A 23,530-nucleotide genomic window follows, 5' to 3' on the forward strand; every position below is an offset into this window, starting at 1 on the left:
GTGACATCCATGCAACCTTCTTCGAAGATATGATTGAAAACATATTGTAGGATTAGCATTTTCTTCTAAAAATCTTTGACATTTATTCACAATTGTCACTGTATATTTTTATTTTTTTTATGTTAACTAAATTAAAAGAATCCTATCATTCAGTTATACATGTTTGAGCCACCAATATGGGTAAAAACTATGTTTTAGCCAAAGAAGTGATGATGAAGTTGGCAATAACAATCAAACTGACAAGGTAAACACAACGTAGCTAAAACAAAATCAGTAACAGGTGTTTACTTTAAAAAAATCTACAATATTATTTTTGTGGTTTTTTTTGGCGTTCCTTATGACTCAGAATGTTCATTGTTGTAAAACTGTGATGCACAAAAAGTATTTGTTTCTTTGGTCTTAACTAAATACAACTTTTTAAGGTTCTCTTACACTATAAATATATAAAGCAGGAAAAATAGCTTTTCTTAATTAATTTGTTTCTTCTGTTAGATCCCATATCCGTTTTTGAGTTGGCTTGCGAGTCCTTTTTATCATAGTCGTTTTTGCGAAAATTTTGCACTACATTACTCATGCGCTAAAGAAAATAGTGTATGCATTAACAGCTTTTGTTTACATGATTGCCAATTTAAAATGGTTAAACAATCTCATTTTTATTTACACATATATTTTTAAAGAATTTTCTTGATGTTTAAAAATAAAACAAATCAAAGTAGTCTTTGTTTAATTGCTGCCCATGAATTCGACAACTTACACGGGGCAAACCTTTTTCCTTATTAATGAACATAACTATTTGAAAAGTTCCGAATGGAGATGTGCATAAAAAAATCTATTTTTAGAAAAACCCAGTTTGTTTTTCAATTGAGTTTGCGAGGCGAGAAGACCCTTGCACAGCAGGTTGCTGTCATCGGATCTCTTGGAGTGGATTTTGAGCACAAAAGTGAAATGATAATGTGCGATATAATTCAGATAGCTCTTATTTCATCATCATTGAAATATACTGGTCTTCTGTCTCTATCCTACGATATGTGTATCACTTGTGCATATCAGACAGGCATTGCCATACTGGAAGGCATTGTCAGTCTGTCGTTGAAATATCAACAAAACGTGTTAAATCAAAGTACTGACACGGATTGATAATTTAAGAGTCAGACATTAATTGACCCTTTTCTGCTTTCAACAAGCAGAATTTGAAATAAATCATGAAGTAAGTATATAAGTATCTTATTATCCCTGGCTACAACATATCAAAGATTAAAAAATCATGAATCATGAAAGATCATTTTTTAAATAAAAATTTGTATAGAGGAGGATATCTAAATATTATTAGACAGTTTAAAATTAATTCTACGTTTAACGTACGTCATATGAAAATTTAAATCTACGAGGGAGGGAGGAAAAAATAAACTAACAATTTTTTTTCAAACAAATGTGTATTTATTATAAGTCACCAACTTAGTTATCAATACATCAACACTGTCATATAATACATATGTGGTAGGATTCAGTCTATGTTAATTTTTGCATTTTCCAAGACTTTTGTGTAATTTGGTTTTATGTCCTTTCTGTGGGTATATCATGTATACTGGACAAGAAGTGGAGTGACTTAATGCAAGCACTTCAAGTAGTACATCCATTGGATTTTCATCACCACAAACATAGCAAACTAAAGGACATCTTTTTCTTTTTGTGGAAAAAGTTGCTAAATACATATGACTCACAAGTTATCTACAATAAAAATAATGACAATATTTCATACAGTTTCATAATGACACATTTTAAAATTTAACATATATCAGAGTTGTGGTGTAAGATTCACTGAACCTACTTTTAAGAACTCAAGACACTGGGTTATTGAAATAACTGCCACCCTACAAGTGTATTCCACTTCTTCCTTCTGTTCTTCCATTAAGCTGGGCAATCTTTTAGTTTTTTTTATTATATATTATGAATGTATGTATTATTATTCCTGAACATGTTATAAAAATGTAAATCATATACATTTGAAACGTAAGGGATTTGCAGTCGATCATTATCATGCGAGAACTCTAATCTAAATCAGTAAATTATGCTGACTTATTGCATAGCATTCAAAGGCTTTCTTCTTTGTCTTTCACTTCAAAGTATTACATCCATAATTATATTTAAAATCAAATATTGTTAGTGTGAACGCAAAAATCTTAGTATGATTTTATAGGGTCCATTCACCTTTGAAATTGAACAAAAAATAAATAGTAACAAATTTATCACATCTTGAAGTTAACATTGAAGTCTATGGGAAAAGGTATAATTTTTGAAGTCTAGTACAGTGTTGGTAAGAAGTTGCTTTCCCCTTCTTAGAAAATGGAAAAAATGGTAACTTTAATTTACTGTACACATTTTGATTTTTTAAAAATAAGATGGGGAGTCATTTCAGTTGTTGATTGACTACTTTAATGAATATATACAACAAACCTCGTTTTTTTGGTCGAAAGTTGTGGTCGAAAGTTGGTTCAGCATGGTTCAGGCTCTGTGACTTGACAATCAACATTATACAATCTTGAAATAAGATTTTTACTGTCAACTTTGATCATGTGTTGGTTCGATTCATTATTGTTTGTTTCTAATTGTTTTTTCTTTGATAGTGGCGTAGACTTTCATTTCTCTTCTTATTATGATTAATGAATACCTCGATTCCGTATTTGAGCATGTTTTTCTCTCATATAGGATATTAGAATTAAGTTGCTAAATGAAAACCCAAACCAGAACGACTTTTTCAAACCGGGATTTGTTTGGTTTTTTAGACATTTTCGCTGAAACCTACGCGCATGGGTTACGTTAAACGTAGAATTAATTTTAAACAGCCTTATCTTATAATATTATGATAAAAGTGGTCTCATAAAGGTGATGTCTGCCATAATGAGCTCTGTAATCATTGTTTACCTATGTTTATTTTATTAACAAAAGACAGAAAAGAATATAGTGTATTACTAACAATGTAATAAAAAAAATTCCATCAAAATATTGAAACATGTTCAGAGCGAGTCGACTCTTAGGCCTTTCAGGCCTTTGATTAATTATCTATTTACGTATGCATGTATATTAACAAACCTTGACTATTTCTTGCGTAAACATTCAATATTGACGACTTCTTGACTTTCTGGCAACAATAAAACTTAAAGAAATCTCACATACCGTACTTATGTTTTCTGCAGAGGTGAGCTAGATGAATGAAGAAATCATATATACAAATCCAACGCATAGATGTATCTATATAATTTAACAATATCAATAAGAAAAAGCTAATGAAGCAAGGGTATCCAAAATGGCGTCCTCTCTTGTTATTTTCCTCCAATGAACTTGCTTTTTGTACACAGGCCCCTGTGCATATACTTCTATTTTTCTCTTAAAAAATAGATACGATTTGATTATGAAACTAAATTACAAAAATATACCATATAGTTTACAATATATATGTATTGATAGTTTATTGATAAATCTTTTTGTCGACAGATATTTGTCCCAAGATTTCTATGGGAAACTAAAAAAAAAAAAAAGTCCAAATCCCCATTTTTGACGGCTAGAACACCCGGAGGAGACACAAAACACCTTCATATTCCGATAGCTGCAATTTGAGAGGTGAAAATTAGTTTAATTGGTGTTTAAATCTAATCCAATTAAAAAGATGGCTTACAGCACCTCAATTCTTCTTGAAGTCGCATATGACTACGTCACGAATAATGGCAGGTAGATCGAGAGAGAAAATAAGCATATCGCACTATTTGAATTTCATCGCTTTCAAACTAAGGAATTAGCCAGATTATTTTATGTAAATGATAATAAACCTTATTTTTTATGAGTATACAATGATTTTATTTAAAAAAAAAATTCTGGAAATTGAAAAACATGTGATATGTCCTTTAAAGGGGCATGGTCAGGATTTTGGTCAAAAATTATATTTCTGTTTTTAATGGCACAATGCTTTAGTGAGGCATTTCTAATAGTCAACCAAAATTTGAGTGCAATCCACCTTGTTATAAGCATGATACAGAGCTTTGTCATGTGAACAAAGCTTTTGTTTATGTATTGAATATTGAAGTAAAAATTCCAGTTAAAATATTAATGTAAGTTGTAGAACTTGTTTATCAATCGGTGAAAAATAAATATAGATCAGTTTCCATAACTTTTTAGTTTTAAATATTTCTTAACTGCATATAGAACAAAAGTTGTGCAAAATATTAATATTGGAATAAAATTCCAGTTGGTTTAAATTTAGATTCATTTATCATGGTAATTAGCATGTGTTTATCTATACAATATATTTATACATGTATAAAAATTCAGTTTGTGACAGAAAGACTACAAAATACAAAGGTAGTGTGGTTGATACATGTATTTAAAAAAGAATTCATCAAAAAACAACCATCCATCACAAAATTTTTGTCTCCGAGAAGTGAAAATAAATCATGTTTACAATTTTACATGTAATATTCCATGGCCATTTACATGAACATGCTGTAAGTACATGTATGTTACTTTCAAACTTTATTATGGGCAAGAAAGAAGTCACCATATGAGAGATTACCACTTTAATTTGTCTCTATAATTCAGCTTCCATGGCAATACAACTGGGTCCTTTGTATAATAGATACAGTACCGATCAGACCCAACCTAACAGAAAGTAAACCCCAACTAAACCCTGGGTTTACTCCTGGTTTACTAGAGGGGTGGACCCAGAGTAAACCCGAAGTAAACCCAGAGTCACGGACACAGAGAGTAAACCCGGTCAGAGGTATACCCCTAAAAGCAGACGCTAACTGTATATTCAGAATAATTACAAGGGGCAGGAATTACAGGCAGTAGGACAGAAAAATAAAAGATCAGGGCTCGACATTAACGCTTGTCCGCTTGTCCGGTACCAGTTAAAAAAATATACGGACAAGTGAATATTGCTTGCCACTTGTCCGACTGGACAAGTGCATTTTTATGTAAAGAAGTCTCCAACATTTTAAAAAGTAAAGAAAGTTTTGTGATAAGTTTATCTGTAGTCCCGTTATAAGTTTATCGATTAGTTATTTTGAATTTGATCCCGACTTCAAATTGAATCAATTGAGTTACTCTTGATCGGGATTGAAGTTCACTAATTACAAACAACTTTCAATATTGATCTGTAAAGATGTGGATCTTAGTTCTTACACAGTACCAAACACACATGTTATCAAAAAGAAAGGAAGAATAGGTAGCAAAGATAAACTTAAAAGGATTATGGAAAGAAATGTAATTTATATTAGGTTTCATTCATGACATCATTGATAGACTATGATGACTTTTTATGTTTAGTTTAAAAAACAGATGAGAAATCAATTTAAGAGTTACATGTATTTTAAAATTTAAAATGTCTTGTAATTTGCCATGACAAAGCTACAGCTGACAAATCATGTTTAATGTTATATGGAACCAATACATTTAGGAAAGACACTAAGTTTCCATTTAAGAAGTCAGGTTATTAATTATGGCAAGAATAATCGATAAATGACTTTATTTTAGTAATACAGAACTGTAGTTTTCAAGTTGACAATATTTGATCTTTAATACTGAAAAATTTTTGGACAAGTGAAGTTGAAGTTCGGACAAGTAAATATCTTGGTCACTTGTCCGAATGGACAAGTAGGAAAAAAAGTTAATGTAGAGCCCTGAAGATGGGTTTGCTTCACACTTCAGTGCATACAGTTGACCACAAAAGCAATTTCCTAGTATACCCAAAGTAAACACCGCATAAACCCAAAGTAAACTCCAAGTGGACCCATGCAAATTTTCAAAAAGTAAACCCAAAGTAAACCTCAAGTAAACCCCAAAAGTAAACCTGGGGTTTAGCTGGGGTTTACTCTGGTGTTAGGTTGGGTCTGATCGGTACTGTTCTTGGATAGCAGGGGCTGACAAATCCGATTGCCCGACACCCGGGGCAAGCAATTTTTCCGATCGGACAAGTATAAATTTGGTAGGGAGTTGCCCGAGGGCAAGTGACTTTTAAAACTTATAATCTGTTAATAGATAAATACTATGATAAAATGGCAATTTAACATCAATCTGAGCTGTTTATTCTATGATAAACTTCTTTGAGCTGTGTTCACCGTCTCCATGCATATGTACGCCGCCATAACTGATGTTAAAAATAGATTCATGTGCACGCCGTCATAACTGATGTTAAATATAAATGTGTGCCTGTTATCACTCGCAAATCATAATCATAGCCTAGAACTTTTTAAAATTAAAATACAAGGCCTAAATAATATGTTTATATATAATTAGTTTGAATTAAACAACTCACTGAAGATTCATTTCATCATTAGTTTTAACACCTTCGGTTGTCAACACGTGTTCGCATGTCACCTATTATCTTGGACATTCACCTAAGGTAAAAGAATTTATGAAGACACCCAAAACTGTTAATAAAATGTTTGTTTTTTTACTTTTACAACAAATCCAACTAAATATCTATATGTAATGTGTTGATTTTTTAACACATTCTTGAAAAAACCAAGAGGAAGAGATTTTGAATCAAAACTTTGTATTATGGAGAGTATTAAAAGTGGAAAAAATTAAAGTAAAGGGCAAAAACATCATACAGTATGTGTATTGTTTATTTTTAATCACAATAAAGAATTTGGTCGGGCTAGTAGATATTGAGGTAGGGCAAGTAAATTTTGCCTAGCCACTAGCCCGAGGGCAAGTGCTTAAAAATGTATTTGTCAGCACCTGGATAGAGATAATTTTTTTGCATGGGAGAAAAATTTTCAAAAATATGATAAAAGAATGATTTATCAGAAAAATCAGTAACCGAATTGAATTGGTGAATGTAAAGTTAAAAAAAAAGAACTTGGGGGGGGGGGGAATAAGCTGAGGCATATGGCCACAACCCTTTTACTAGTATTAACTTAAAATATTTTATTCCTGTGCTTACAATTATCTCCAGAAATTTTAATATGTGATTGTACAAAGAATAAAGAATTTCAATCTTCTGTCTTAAAGTCCATATAGTTTGTAATCCTAATCAAAGTAACATGTTTATTTTAGAAAATTATACTAAAGATAACTTAGTAGCAGTTAACTAAAAATTAAACTATAGAATGATTAAGTGCATGTGTTTTTTTTTTAATTAACATTTATTCATTGTATTTTCATAAACAATTTTAAGATAGATACAGGTTTTACAATGAATTTTTTTCCCTTTCACTGCCCATTCATACATGTACACACATTCACATCAGTAAAGTAATATGCTTTTAAATTTACACAGGTAAATAGAAGATATAAAAAAAAACTTAATTGATTACTGCTCTTGATACTAAAAAAATGTACCTGGTATAAAATATTACACTACTAGTTTTGTTCAAAAATATTTTTTCAGAGTGACCACTGGTTATCAAAAATTGCCAGTTTTGAATTGTGTTTTGCTACACACCTTTCAATGTAATATTTCAATCTTAAATGACATAGAAGGCCACACAAATTAGGAATTCAACTTCGCAACAAGCATGAAGAAATATACTGTTTGCAACATAATATGATAAAATTTATTACCTTGTTATTTACATTTAATGGTGTCTCGCCTAAAATAATATTGTTAACATTAAAACTAACTCTATTAGAGGTTGTTGTGTATATATGCAAGCTAAAATTTCTCCACAGAGGTAATATTTTTTCACACATAACAAACATATGCAGTATAGTTTCTATTTCAGTGCCACAAAATCTACAACAGTCATCGGTTTTAATTTTGATTTTTTATAAGGTAGTAACACACAGAGAGAATCCTATGAAGGATTCTGTACTGTAACCATTGTAATGAGGAATCCATTGTTATTTTAAAACAAATTTTAAACACATCTTGTATACATATATATATATTAGCAAGTCCATGTTGAGACAGCTCATCATTCCATTTGTATACTGAAGTGGCAACACAATTGTTTTGTTTATACAATTATAAATCACTTTTGTACATTTCTCATTTAATAAAAAATTTTCAAAATAAAAAGGTAGATATGGACCACATCTACATTCCACAACATTTTTGTTCAAAGACATACATTTCAAAAAACTGGAAATAGCAGTAATAATACTATTGTAATGCATTATACATATTCTTGAAATATTGAACTTTTGCTGAAATATGTTTTTTGATAAAAAAAAAAAAAAATACCGTCATTTGATAAAAAATCAACAACATTTTTAACACCATTTTGATACTATTTTTTGTAGAAAACACTGTTGTTATTATATTAGAATTAAACCATACTGGAACATTAGAATAATTTTTTTCGCATACATTTCATTTTAAGTATTCTTCATGACATATTGCCATGAGGTAAAAACATCATTCCAAAAATCATTATTTTTAGGTATCAAAATATCTGAGATAAATGCATCACCAAAATTAAATATTTCATTTACAATGTCTCAACCATTAATTGTTTAAAAGAATATATCCAACCATGGCTTGTTAATTTTGTTAATTTCTTAATCCAAGAGCATTTTAATAACTCAATGAAAAAGTCTACATTAACCATTTTTAAGCCCCCAGATAAGTAATCTTGAGATACAACAACTCTTTGTACTTTATCACATTTTGATTTCCATATAAATTCAAATAAATCTTTACATAGTAAAGTTATTTTTTCACATTTTGGTGAGGGAAGAGAAATAAATAAATGATTAAGTTTTGGCAAAATAAGAGTTTTAACAGTTGTCACTCGGCCAATTGGCATGAGTGTTCGTCTATTCCATTGTTGTATCAGTGATTTAATTTTTGGTAGAACAATATTATAATTTAATTCAGTAAGGTTTTCTAAATTTACTGAAAAATGAATTCCAAGCAAAACAAACATTGTTGAACCCCAGTCTAGTTACCATCTAGTATGATGGAAGACCTGTCTTGAGAATTTTTTTGAGCCAATCCAAATAATTTTAGTTTTTGAACAGTTTACCTTTAAGCCAGAAAATTTAGAGAAAAAAAATCAAAGTTATCAAGAGCAGCAAATAAAGAACTTTGTGAGCCATCAAGAGTTAGCAAAGTATCATCCGCATATTGTGAAATTTTATGTTCTTAATCATTAACAAAAATGCCTCTAAAATTATTGTTTTGTTTTATAAGAATGGATAAAATTTCTGCGCTGAGCAGAAATAAATATGGGGTAATAGGATCACCCTGTCTAGAACCTCCTCCTATATTGATTTGGTCTGATAGATGTCCGCATTGTAAAACAGATGCTTTAAAATTTGTGTTTAAAATCTTAATCCAGTCTACATAGTTTTTCCCAAAACCAAAGTAATTTAAAACCTTGTATATAAAGGACCAGGAAATTGAATCAAAAGCTTTCTCAAAGTCGATTAAAACTAATAAACCAGGTATGTGTTCTGATTCCTTGTATGCCATTATGTCATAAACAAATCTTGTGTTTTCACCAATATATCTATATATACCTTTCATGAATCCCGACTGTGTATCAGAGATGATTAAATCAAGTATAGGTTTTAATCTACGACTTAAACAGCCGGATATAATTGGCTTATAAAACATTTAATAATGTAATTGGCCTCCAATTTTTTAGAAACTGCCAAGGTTTATCCCCTTTTGATAAACAAGATATTATACCAAGTCTTTGGGTAATAGGTAATTGTTTTTAGGTGAATATACAGTTTATTGCTTGTAAAACAAAACACTTTAAGTCATTCCAAAAAAATTTGAAAAACTCAGCAGTAAAGCCATCGCTTCCAGGAGACTTATTATTTTTCATGTTTTTTAAAACGTCATGAATTTCACTTTCTGATATATTTTTAGTTTAGTAAATTAGTTTAGAAGTATGGTCATTTAATTTCTTTACATAAGTATTATCTATAATATCACTAAAGTCAATATCAATCAGATCTGTATCATAATCAGTGTCCGTTATCTCCATAGCTGTACATTGTCCATTTTTCACTTCACAGGGATTTTAATGACTACCGGTAAACAATTATTTCACGCTTGTTAAAAGTTGTTGATTTTATTTACGGTAGAATATTTAATACTAGGTCTATTTAATAGGCCAATTAAATTTTTCAATGTTTTTAATTTGAGGAATTGAGCGCATTCATTCTGGTGCATTGAGGTTCACTTTTCTTCTTTCACATAGGATTTTTAAAAATAAAATACAATAACTAGTAAGTAGTGGAGGGAGAAAATGAACCTTTATGCTCTCATGTATTTAAATCTTTTTATAAAGTAATGGGGGGGGGGGGGGTCTAAAATAAAGGGAACTGGAAGTTAACCGTGAACACCAACTGAAAATTTTGTTATTTATATTGCATTAGTGATAATCTTATTTTCGGGTAAAATGGTATTCCATAAAGGTAAATATGTCAAAGATTAAGTATATGCTAAACTAAGTGTAAAATTCGGATATTCATTTTTGGTTAATCTACCGAGGAGCCACATGGCACAATATCCCTTGACCGACCAGTGTTGCTCAGGTGAGCGATGTGGCCCATTGGGCCTCTTGTTTTCTCAATTAACCAGATTTACTCTTGATCTCTCTAACTCCAATCTCTTGAAGTACTTGATCTCTCGAAGTAAAATCTGGTTCCATTATACATATTTCATTTTTTTTTTACTCTTGATAACACAAAGTGGTGTCTGTACACACATGACTGATCAAGCATATGATCATAGCTTAGTGTGGACCTTACCTTGAAAATTGATTGAACGCCTATGGCTGGCATATGGTAGTGTTAATTGGTTGACCATGTAAGTGACACGTACTACCGCTTGCTTCCTTCAAAGGGTAGATAGGTAATTTGTAACTGGTCTATTAGTTTCATCACTTGTGAAATTAATGGTAAATTAAAACACTCTTTATGTAAAATACTCTGTGATTAAGAAAAAAATAAAATTCTTATAAAAGTTTTTTGTAAAATAAAAAAAAACAACTTAATACATACATGCACACACGATTAAGTTCTGTATTGTTTGAATTGAAGTAAAGGAGCAAAAACTACAAATGAAACCATGTTAAACTAATAAATATCCTTCCATATTATAATCTTATCTTTTAAAAGATTGGTGAGCTAGCACTGTAGCCATCATAAAACACAAAAGGAGATTTCTAAATCATTGGTTTAACCGAATGATGTGCACTGGAATTGTGTTGGAGTAGGGTGGAAGTCTATATTTATAGAATTGTGAATCTATAAGAGTGAGCTTCATATGGGCGATGGCGTAGCTCATTTACTGTGCTTTAATTATTTTGTATTTACTTTAATTTCAATTTCGAAATAAAAATTTTCAAGATGGGTAGATTTACATTGGTACTGCAGTTTTGTAGCAATCGTATCTTCTTGGGCCTTTCTGGCAAGCTTGAAAAACATATTCGAAATTGTTTTCCGAGGTTGAAGGTAGTTGAGTTAAAGCTAGCTATTTATCAATTTTCAAAATAGCTTGGCCTTATAAAACCTTATTAGCTAAAGTTACTTCAGATCATATTTAGATGATAAAACGAAATTCACATGGCACAGTTTATCTATGGTAGTACAGTATTCCCAGAAAGCCCTACCATTAAGTTGAGCATGCTTATTCCAGTAAATCAATATCAACTTCTGGCTACTATTGTTTTAGAACCAAAATGCCCTGAACAAGAATTATCCGGATTTTTAAAAAAACTTTTGATCTCTTGAACTCTTTATCTCTCAAAGTTTAATCATGGTCCCCTGAAGTTCGAGTAACCGAGATACCTGTATATCAATATAGATGAAAATGCATCAATAGTCTTGTTTCCCCGAACCTTAATCATCTCTAAATAAATGTCAAAAATGATGCTAAGCTGTAAAAAGAGAACGAGTTTAAAAGGTATTGGACCTTTTATATCATATAGGACAATAGCCAGGTGAATTTTCTTTAGACAATCCCACGGCTGTGAAGTATATACCTATATAGTCTCTGTTGTGATAAAATAAAAATACAATGACAGCTATCGAAGCCGTCAGGCTTGCTTATAGAATGGCCCTTATCCTGCACATCAGAGATTCTTGGATAAGGGGGACATTTTACACATACTCAATCCCATTATTTTAAGGTTTTTAAAAATGTAATTTTTTTAATGTCTAAATAATTGCAAATAGTAGTTATTTTTTAAGGGAATATATATATATATCACAAATCTGCTATGCTAATATTATGAAGAATTCTTTATACAATCATAACAAATAACGGATATAGCAAAGTAAATCTAAAATCCCCTAGGAATTTGCTATAACTGAGTTTTACTCTATTAATTTCTTGATGCAGGTTTCCTAAACGTATGACAATTAAGTGGTTAAAGACACCACAATAAAATCAGTAATTATATTGCAGGTAACCTGTATCTGTTTTCAGTGAAAGACACTTTTGGTTCATTGATACGGGTGTGTGAAAAATAATGGGAAGAGGATCGAGCTACACCTCATCTGAGGTTTTCCAAAAAAATGCCACTTATACTGGCAAAAATCTGCAAACATAATTGCATGAGTTTCTGGTTGACCCCTGGCGAAATTTGAGAGGTTTACCATGAGAGTTTGCTAAGACTGGCAATTAAGACTGGCAGCAAACAATTCTTAAAGTTTTCTGGAAAACTAATCAGTTTGTGGCAATTTGCCACAACATTTCATTTTATTAACTAAAGGATTATGAGTATTCAACTATATATGCCCATGAATATTTAGTTATAAAAAAATGTCTACCACTAAAATGATTGCCATATAAGAAAAGGCTTCACATGTTTGACAAATAAAAGTCAGTTCTGTATTTATTCAGTTCTTCTACTGCTCACTGTCTACCTTACTCAACTGCTGATATCGTTTATGGAGTGGAAAACAGTCAGTCTGATGTTGTGGAAGGCAAACAAAACAATTTAGTGGATATAACTGGAAAGGAATCTGGAATATCATCTTGTGAAATAACAGAATCAAATAACAGACATTTGAATGAAAAAGAAGGAATCAAAAAGTCTGTTTCTGCAGAAAAAGGTATGTAACACCCTATTTAAGTTTACACTATAGCCACTAATTTGATTTGATAGTCTAATTGATATTGAGAGGTTTACATTTTTATGCATTTAGCTTCTCAAGAATTATTGGATCAGTCACTTATTACACCAAAGAGAAATAGGTTTTCTGAAATAGCTGAAACTGCATTTCAAGTTCAGTTGGGAAAACTGGTTGCATTTTTAGCCGGGCTCTGCTGAAAGCAGAGTCCTGGCTGTAGGCAGGCAAATTGCCAATGTTATTATAAATAGCACAACTTCAAAAGTAAACAAAATTCAAACAGCGTCAAAGTAAAAAAAATTCCGCTATACCAAATAGTTACACAAAGAGCCAAGTTTTGTCAAAATTGTTGGCATTTTGTTTCTTTTTTTTTAATTTTGAGAGAATTGTCTATCTTTTTTAGTTTTCTTATTAACAACGTGTTTCAAAAACAAGACTATGCATTTTGGACATATACAATGCGCATGAATTTCCATGAACTACTTTGCTGCGCGTAAGAGAAATGGGGATTGAATATATAACGCTTGTTGCAAAATTCAAGGCAGCAACTGCCTTGAACATATTTTTGTTAATAGCCGCTTACAAAATTTGGTCGCTATCTGACGCTTTGCCGATATTAAAAGCATGAGAGAGAGAGAGAGAGAGAGAGAGAGAAAGAGAGAGAGAGAGAGAGAGAAAGAGAGAGAGAGAGAGATTTTCAGTCTTTACTATAAAATATGCATAAAGACACACCAAAAGAGCCCGGCTTTCAGTACTTCAGTCCTTTGATTCCTTTTAAGTGTTGGCCTTCCCCTTTACTTTCATAAGTACCATGTTTATCAGTGTCACCATATATATACCATTTTCCTTCATTTATGTAAATACATTGTTTTTTGCAAGTTGTGTCATAAACAGGTGTTATTTCTGATCCATGAACTTTGATCCTATGATTTATATTTGAACACGATCTTTGACCGGTAAGATTTTAGAGATAAACATTGCAATAATATTAATAATCATTAGTTAAGAAATAATAATAATTAGACACGATCTCGTTGCGAGCAATGAGGAGGTCTTCCGTCTGGTTTTAGAATTTGAGATATATGTTCGATCTTAATTTTGCTATTTAACAGCTAAACATGTTTTAAAATAGAAAAACAGGGTCTACATTATAAGGTCCAGATACTATTTTGTTTCAGGTGTAAGATGTTTGTTTAAGTGTTTAGAAATTTGTCATCGTTATCAGATATCTGAGAAAAAGCGTTTTAGGGGCCAGTCCCTTATCTCCTTATTTGGGCCGCTGAGCCAAATTTGAAGGTTGTATGTTGTTAAGTACACCATTTTGAGCATCTTTTCTTTAATACTGCATTTCAAAATATTTTTCCTTTTTGAGATATAGGTGATCAAAGTTTTGGACTTTTGACCCCTTAAAAACACTAATTGCGTAACTCATGAGAAATTCATTATACTGCATGGGTACATAACAGTATTATAAACATTTTTGCTTCTATAACCTATTGCAAAATACCCCTCAGTAAATAGATATAACTAAAATACTTTACACCCGTCAGGGTCCTTGATTATAGAGGCCAGCCCCTTTTTGTTGGTATTAAATGAAAGGTCACCTAAAACTACACACATTTTGTTCAACTAATGCTTACAAATTCGTTACCATTCTTGAGATATCTGAGAAAGAAGATTTTAAGGGCCGACCCCTTATCGGGGCCGTTTAACGAAATTTTAAAGGTTGAATATTGTTGAGTACGTCATTTTGAGCATCTTTTCTTCTATACTGCTTTTCAAAATATGTTTCCTTTACCAGATATAAATGATCAAAGTTTTGAACTTCTGACCCCTAAAAACCCCTAATTACGTCATAGATGAGGAAATCATTATATTGTGTGTGTACATAACAGTAAGATAAACATTTTTGCCTCTATAATTTATCACAAAATATCTCTCAGTAAAGAGCTATAAGATATAAGACTTTAGACCCCTTTGGAACCCTAGTGTTAGGGGTCAGCCCCTATTTTTTGATTTTACATGAAAGCCTTTGTTAATTATTACTTATTTACATTACACGTCTTAATAAAATAGTTCTCAAAAAAGAGATAAAGAAAACCACAAAAAATCATGACATTTTTTAAATCTCAATTTTCCGGTCCAGGCGAGCTTCAACGCTTTTCAAAATAGAAATGATTTAAGACCTCCATGCACAACTTCAGTCTTTTGTCTACCAACCCTTAAAATTTCAAGTTTATATCTGCAATAGTTAAAGAGGTGTTCCACCGACAAAATACCCCAATAAAAATCATAAAATCGACGATATATCAAAAACGGAAGTGACGTCATCAATGAGAAAAATTTGCAAAAAGGTTCAGATCAATACCTATTAGATCTGAAAGTTTCATATAAAACAAATAAACCGTTGCTGAGAAATGGCGTGCACAAAATTTGTAAGAAAAAAAAAAATAATTGGGAAGAAGAAACCTAAGAAAAACAGTAACAGAAGACCTTAATAATTAAATGGGTAAAGTCTTATCTATGATAGTCATTTTCTGGACGCATCCGAATTCTTATAATAGTTACGAAAACTCATGGTTATACTGATTTTGATGATATTTTGGCATATAGTGATTGTTATCCTTTCATATTTACATTCACTTTCTTTCCCTCTATTAAATTGCATTGGTTTATTTTAGTGATATTTACGCATAACACAGAAGTCCCAATCACCAAATCTGGGGCGTATGAATACACTCAGTATTCCTTCAGTATTTCTCAAAGAACATGAACTGACTCTTTTCGCGACTTCAAACCGGATCATGACCTGATATTATACTTACGGTAATTAATACATATTTGTATCTCATTGATGTAAATATATTTTGATGGTTAAATGAATTCAATTGATTAATTTCTCAGTATGCCAAAAGTAAATTCATTATATTACAGAAAGAAAAAGAAAATTGTGTCATTAGAATTTAAAATGCTGTGCACTATTTTTGTCAGCATAATTCGGCTGTTCCATGATGGCTCTTCTGTTAATTTCACATTACTCGTTGAATAAGACAGAGCTTTTTAAAAATAAATCATATTTGCGGGAAGGAAATAAATGTTTAAAAACAGAAATATATATACACACCGTTGCAGTTATGAGACCACATTTTTCAAAAAATAATGATTCAATGCTTAAATAAAATTTGGCACATATATTTACATAATTTAAGAACTGTTGCCATGGAAATAATAATCCCATAAAAATGGCTTAAATTCCAAGATGATCCCATAAAAATTGCTTCAATTTCAAGATCTTGTATTAAGAAAATAAAGTATGAGTTTTCACGAATGTTGCAAAAAAACTTTTGAGGTTGAGAAATGTTGTTCTGAAATACTCAGTCAAGGATGACCAACCTAATTCACTTTGCACAAATATATCGCACACCTGAAAGAAGTGATTGTTACAAACATATTATTCTCAATATTACGTTGCAATCACTAAAATTTAATGAAAAATTGCTTATGACACATTATATAGATATTTTACGTCCTCAATTACACAATTTATACATTGCAAGTAGTGGCGGACCTAACTATAATTTAATATGCTACAATACGCTTTTAAACGTTATTTTAAAACATGCACAACTTTCTTTAGGGGATGGTAAAGTTCTGTAGTGAGTTTTATATTTGTTCAAGTTGTTTAAAATCATCTACATATAATAGTTAACAGAGTTTGAGCCACCAGTGAACAAGTCATTTACATTCTGATCTGCTTCAAAACTTGAAATAGAAAAAGAGTAAGGTTTTGAAATAGTTTATCTTTAAAATTCATTTAGCACAGTCTAATAGTTGTTTTTGTTTCATAAATCAACCTTGAAATGATGTACATAACATTTTTCTTGGAGTTTGCGCAGTACTTTTCATGAAAATGTGAAGAAAAATGACGACATACCACACTTGTTCCCCTGAAAAAAAAGTCTTTGACATGGTCATTTTTAAATGATAATAATTCAAAATCATCATATAAGTATCATTTGTTAATTTTGATATAAAATCTATTGCAGACTAGCTGGCCAACTTTTAAAAAATTGAGTCATCAATATTTTTCGTATGAGCTAATAATATCTCAATTATTGACTATTGTTTAAGAAATAAACAGCAAGTTAAAAAGTTCACTGGGATATGAACTTGGTTGGTCACCTAATCAAATCCTATGTTGCCCTAAGGCTAAAAGTCTCAGAAGATTTGATCATTGACCAATTGCAACCAATCATATTCTGGTAAACTTTTGAACATTTCTGTTTATTACTTTTATTATATTTGAGAAAGACAACTTGTTCTGAATTATTTACATAACCATGATTTTATGTTCACAATAATGCAACCGGAAATATGGTAATCATTGAGACATCATTAAAATGTTAACAAAGAATTAAACGTTTTTGCTAATGTATATATAGTTTCATATAAGGAAACATATTTGCAAATGTAAATAAATATTGCGTTATATAGTGAGAATAACCTTCAGTATATTACAAAATACAATATTGTATTAATATTAGTCAATATAATACCTATAAAATCTTATGATTAAATATCATATAAAGTATATGATATGAAATTGTATTTTATAATGATATTATATCATGAATATGATATTGTAATAGGGAATGATACTATATTGTAATAATTAACATGATATGATATTGTGTCATATATGATACAATATCATATCTTTCATATGCTTTTGTATGATTTGATATTGTAAACAATATTGTATCATATCATAGATTATTATGCCTCATATTCAATACAATATCATATATCTTATGATACATTATCAAACGATACAAAATGATACTGCTCATATCATTCAATAACATAGGAATCATATGATATATTATTTATCAACTGTCTCATTCATCAAATACGGTTTGGTAGGAGCAGGTTTTCTTAGCATCCTTGATAATGGAGATCAGACTGTATCTAAAGCAGCCTTATTTTTCAAATCTAAAGTTAAATAAACCATGAAAATTAGTCAGGACAGTATTTTCTTCCAATATTAAGAAACCTGCTTTGAACCACTCCAAAAACTTACTCCTGCTCCAGCATTCAGATAATTAAGATCAAGTTATGTATCTAAAGCTACTTCAGAATCTATATACACATCAACAATTTTATTAGCTGTGCAAGATCCATTAGACCCTAACACAAGTTGAGTTGTTTTAAAATCTTAAACCAATACTTGATTCAAGACTCCGTCCCTTTTATTTTGCCAAATGGTTTCTTTATTTACTCCTTGCTTATTGGGGTTTTTCCCCATTATAGACTGCCCGGGTTTACGTTTTCTCGTGCCTTTCGCACTTCCGGTTAAATTATTTAAGCATTGGGATAAAGTTGACATTTTTTGAGATGCTTGGTCTAATAATCAGCCAAGTTGTTGTTATTTTGATCTATTTCGAACCCCTAAAAACTGCCCTCATCTTCGGAGGCAAATAAAATTGCATAATGTCATCAGTGTGTAAAGAACGACCCTTCGAAGTCGAAGGTTCCTCGTCCAACATTATGTTAAAAAAAGTTTCAATTCGGATAAAGAAGTCTAATGTAGTATAAATCTGGAAAAAACGAATGTATGAAGTGAGTAAATTTACTTTTAATGCAAGTAGTCTTGAATTTCAACAACCCGCATTGGGTACAAATCATGAAAACATCACACCACGTGCGTGGCATCAAATAATAATGGTCTTTCGAGTCGAACGACCACTTACAAGCTCTGTCGCCTAAGAATAAAAAGAGAACGCATTCGAAAGGCACAGGGGCTTTTATATGGAACTAGACAATAGCCAGGTGAATTTTCTTTAGAAAATCACTCGGCTGTGAAGTAGGCTCTGTCATGATAAACTAAGAATAGAAATTCAATGTCAACTTGAGAATGCCAGAAGGCATACGAAATAGAATGGTCGACGTTAATGTAGATCTCGTCATATCACCTGAAGTTTTTTGACTATTTCTAACAACAAAGTAAAAATGACTAGACAAACATATATATTACTTTGTATTATATCCTTGGATATGAAATATTCTTGCAATTTTCATCGTTTAACAATGTAAAGGCTCACATTCAATATAAAGTGAGACTACTCAAAATGTCAACTACAACTTTTTCTAGGTCACAGAAAATTCGGATTTTGTTTTTTGACCTATGTAATCGTATTATTAGCATTTTTCACACAATTTCAATGATACTAATGTCTGAAAAGTATGTAAGCCAAACTATGTGTTGATGCTGTCTTTCTGCTCTGTTTAATTGGGCCTAGAAGTCTGGTTATTTTTTTATCTTATCCTTTGGCTCAGCTGAGCTTTTCTGATCACAATTTGTCTGTTGTCTGTCGTCGTTGGCCTCGTCATTGTCATTGTAAACTTTTCACATTTTCATCTTCTCAAGAACAGCTGGGCAGATTCCAACCAAATTTGGCACAAAGCACCACTAGGTGAAGGGGATTCAAATTTGTTCAAATGAAGGGCCACACCCTCTTTAAAGGGGAGATAATTGAGAATTATTGAAAATTTGTTGGTATTTTTCAAAAATCTTCTTCTCAAAAACTGTTCGGCCTAAAAAGAATAAACTTGTGTGGAGGCATCCTCAGGTAGTGTAGATTCAAGTTTGTTCAAATCATGGTCCCCAGGGGTAGGGAGGGGCCACAAGAGGGGGATCAAGTTTTACATAGGAATATATAGAGAAAATCTTTAAAAATCTTCTTCTCAAAAACTATTAGGCCATTAAAGCTCAAATTGGCGTGTAACTATCCTCAAATAATGTAGATTCAAGTTTGTTCAAATCATGGTTCCTGGGGGTAGGGCGGGGCCACAATTGGGGATAAATTTTTATATATATTAAAAATCTTTAAAAATCTTCTTCTCAAAACTACTAGGCCAGGAAAGCCCAAATTTGAGTGGAAGCATTCCCAGATCGTATAGATTCAAGTTTGTTTAAATAATAGTCCAGGGGTAGGGTGAGGCCACAATGTGGGATGAATTTTTACATAGATATGTAGGGAAAATCTTTAAAAATCTTCTTTTTAAAGACTAGCTATTTGGCCAGAAAAGCTTAAACTTGTGTAGAGGCATCCTCGGGTAGCATACATGCTAACTTTTGAAAATCTCCATGGGGGATTTTACGCGCGACAACTTTTTCATAGAAGGAAATTTTGCAGTGTATTGTCGTGTTAATGTTTTGCATAAACAATTGAACTCTTAGAAATTCATCTGTTTCTTTATCTATTTATAATTTATCCTACATAGTTTATCAATGAATCTCCTCTTTCAAATGAAATCAAGAATAAAGTACATAACTTTATTTTCATATATTAAATCAATCTTTAAAATCTCAACAAACATTAAATAGTATGGCAAACAGGACCTCTGCTCTCGTGACATCTACAAAATAAAATGAATAATTATTAAAACTGAATATGAAAAAGCATGTATGGGTCAAGTTGCTATATAAAGTGAAAGAAAGTAATTATTGTTTCCTGACTTAATTTTTTAAAAAGATATTATATATTAACTTAAATAATTTAATGAAAGGAAATTTAGTTACCTTCATCTTGCTTCAATTTTGATTTCACAAAGAAGTTGGTAGCAGCAGGTGTTGATTTCTGGGATTTGATGCTGGCTTGGTGGATGGCTGTTTTCATGTGCTTTGTAACATCATTCTTTCCACCATGGTCTACCCTGAAATCCCTAAAAAAAATGTTACTCATAAAGTATTACTTGTAGATAATGTATTGGCTGTCAATCTGTCGTATAGTCTATAGTGTCATGTGTACACAATAGAATGTACCCTGTCAATTTAAGACCTCCTTTCATATAGTCAATAAATATATTCAATTGTACTATATATAAGTTAAACATACCTATTGCACGTCAATATACATGGTTTTCATCCAATTACGATCCCGATAGCCATCCCGAAAATCGGGAATCTGCCTCCCACTTGCTGAGATATCGGGATAAAAGTTTCGTTTTCGTTGGTGGTGTAACACCCATACTTGTCGAAGTTTGTGTAAAAAGTGTGGCATTTTGCATCCCGATACTTCCCGATCAATTACTATCAAAACATGCTCCTCATTAGGTTTGCAAACAGCCAGACACAGGTAGCCTACAGGTAATTACACCAATTCACACATCCCGATATACACACGTGATACAGGTAAACAGCAATGGCGGTCATAATCCCGATTTTTGATTGGTTAGCGTAGACAAGCAGCGCAGAATTTAAAATTTTAAATGGAAATCGGGACTTATTGTCGTAAAACGGGTTAGATTTTTTGAGAATCGGGATTTCGGGGTAATTTGGCAATCCCGATCGGGATATCGGGATTTGTATTTTTGACGACGTGAAATCGGGAGAATCTTGCAAAAATCTAGATAGTTGGAATGTATGGGGTAGTGTAAATTCATGTTTGCAAAATCACAGTCCTAGTGGTAGGGCAGGGCCGTGATGGCGATTTGAATTTTTACATAGGAATTTACAGAGAAAATCTTTAAAAATATTCTTGGAAAGTTTTTGATCCAAAATTCAGTACTTAGTGTGAAAGCACAGGTCATATGCAGATATAAGTTTGATGAAACCATGATTCCCTAGAGAAAAGTGGGGCCACAAAATGGGGGGGGGGGGTACATAGGAATAGAAAAAAAACTTCTTACAGGTACAACAACAAAAGGGGCTTGGTATTTACCAAAAAAAAAGAGGTGGATAAAAATTGGCAGATTTTCTTTTTTTTTTTTTAGCAAGATCTACTGTACTTAGTATCAAGATAATTTGATGCTGTAATGCAAATTTGATCAGAATTAAGGCAATTGTTGCTCAGGTGAGTGATGTGGCCCCTGGGCCTCTTTTTAAATAAACTAGTGGTGATTTGTGAAGTGACGAACAATTACTGCTGAGAAGCAGTCTACTTACAGTTTTATTCATCACATTTTACTTTGGTCTTGCTGTAAATCAAGCTGTTTGATTTTTGAAAGCATGTTTTTGGTTGTCTCTGGGGACTTTGAAATGGGATTCTGTCATCTCGCGGTTACCTAATCTTTCATCTTCCACTTCGAGTTACGATTTTACCATTACTCCGGTCTTCCGTATTTTTAAACTTTACATAACAGTTTTGGCTGTTTATTCCGTTGATCCATCCAGTTTTATTTATGTTAAAATCCCAAATCTGACATCTGTAGTAGGACTTGTGTCTGTCTTCCCATACTTTTTCTGTGGTTCATTGCAATGTTGTTTTGCAGACGATAAATGTTTACCAAAGGGAATAACTAAAATAAAATTGGCAAAAGCAGAAAAAAAGTCGGAGAATCATTGGGCACTTTTTTTTTTATAAATTCTGGCCATCAAAGAAAAATATGCTTTCTTTCCTTTTAAAATATGTACCTTACAGAAAAAAAAATGTTACGCCGGCCATTTTGGGAACTAAATTATGGCCAACTATACTGTATATGCAAGTGACTCATGATGTAGAGGACATCTTAATGATGTGTTAAAAAAGCAAAAAAATCCATTGACAAATAATTTTACATGATTGCAATGTCCTAATCCCCCTTAAAACTACTAAACAGACGACCACAACAGTTGATATTAGTTGTTAACGGTAATTTATTTGGTATTTCTGTATATAATGCAAAAGACTTTAAAAAACTGTGATGGAATTTTACTATGATATAATATATTATAAGAACTAATGTATATTATGGACCATGAACATGCAAGTTATGTCACTATAACATTGACTCTTAGGAACTTGACTATTTATATAACCAGCCACACAAGAAAAAAACTCATTCAACAGTTTTCAACCTAGAATGATGCATTTATTATATCTGTTTCAACTTCAAACAGACAAACACATGAGAAATGTACAGCCATTTTAAAACAAAACATCGAAGTCACATCAATGTATAATGAGAGAAGCGATACAATTTTTAGAAAATTAACAATCTTCACTTGAAAATCCTTCAAAAAAGTTTAGAGTTGGTGGTTAAAATTAGGGTTGGTAGGATACTAGTAAGTGAAAACAAACCAATTTTTTATCTTGTGCATATTGTCTTGAAATAAAAAATGAAAAGAAATTAATCTCTCAGCTTAGATAGTAAACATCTGTAATATCACATGGTTTTACTCCTGAAATCCCAAGTGTTATAATTACCGGTATGATTTTTAGTGGGTATTTTATTTGTGTAAGTACTGTGGAATCATTAGATTTCGTGGTGGCTCAATTTTCATGGAATTTGTGGGTACCTCTTATCCATGAAATAACATCCTCCACGAATTGATAAATTAGGGTAATAAAACCAAATTTCCTGTTGTAAATAGATAAGAATACACGAAATTACATCCCCACAAACCTGTAAAAATTAAGCAATCCACGAAAAATTGGCCCCCACGAAATTTAATGATTCCACAGTATTCATTCTAAGAACATCTGATTACAATGCATATGTATACAACCTATTT

General features: G+C 31.6%; 1 protein-coding gene across 1 annotated transcript in view; it reads left to right on the forward strand.

The window, feature by feature from the left end:
- The window catches only part of LOC128168128 (uncharacterized), an 84,111-nt gene that overhangs the window by 2,319 nt on the left and 58,262 nt on the right, over positions 1 to 23,530 (forward strand). Inside the window, exon 2 of the mRNA XM_052834234.1 lies at positions 12,806 to 13,017. Coding sequence (XP_052690194.1) covers positions 12,806 to 13,017 — 212 coding nt within the window. The remainder of the gene's footprint in view (positions 1 to 12,805; positions 13,018 to 23,530) is intronic.

This window comes from Crassostrea angulata, chromosome 10, assembly GCF_025612915.1.
Source record: "Crassostrea angulata isolate pt1a10 chromosome 10, ASM2561291v2, whole genome shotgun sequence".
Classification (NCBI taxonomy): domain Eukaryota; kingdom Metazoa; phylum Mollusca; class Bivalvia; order Ostreida; family Ostreidae; genus Magallana; species Magallana angulata.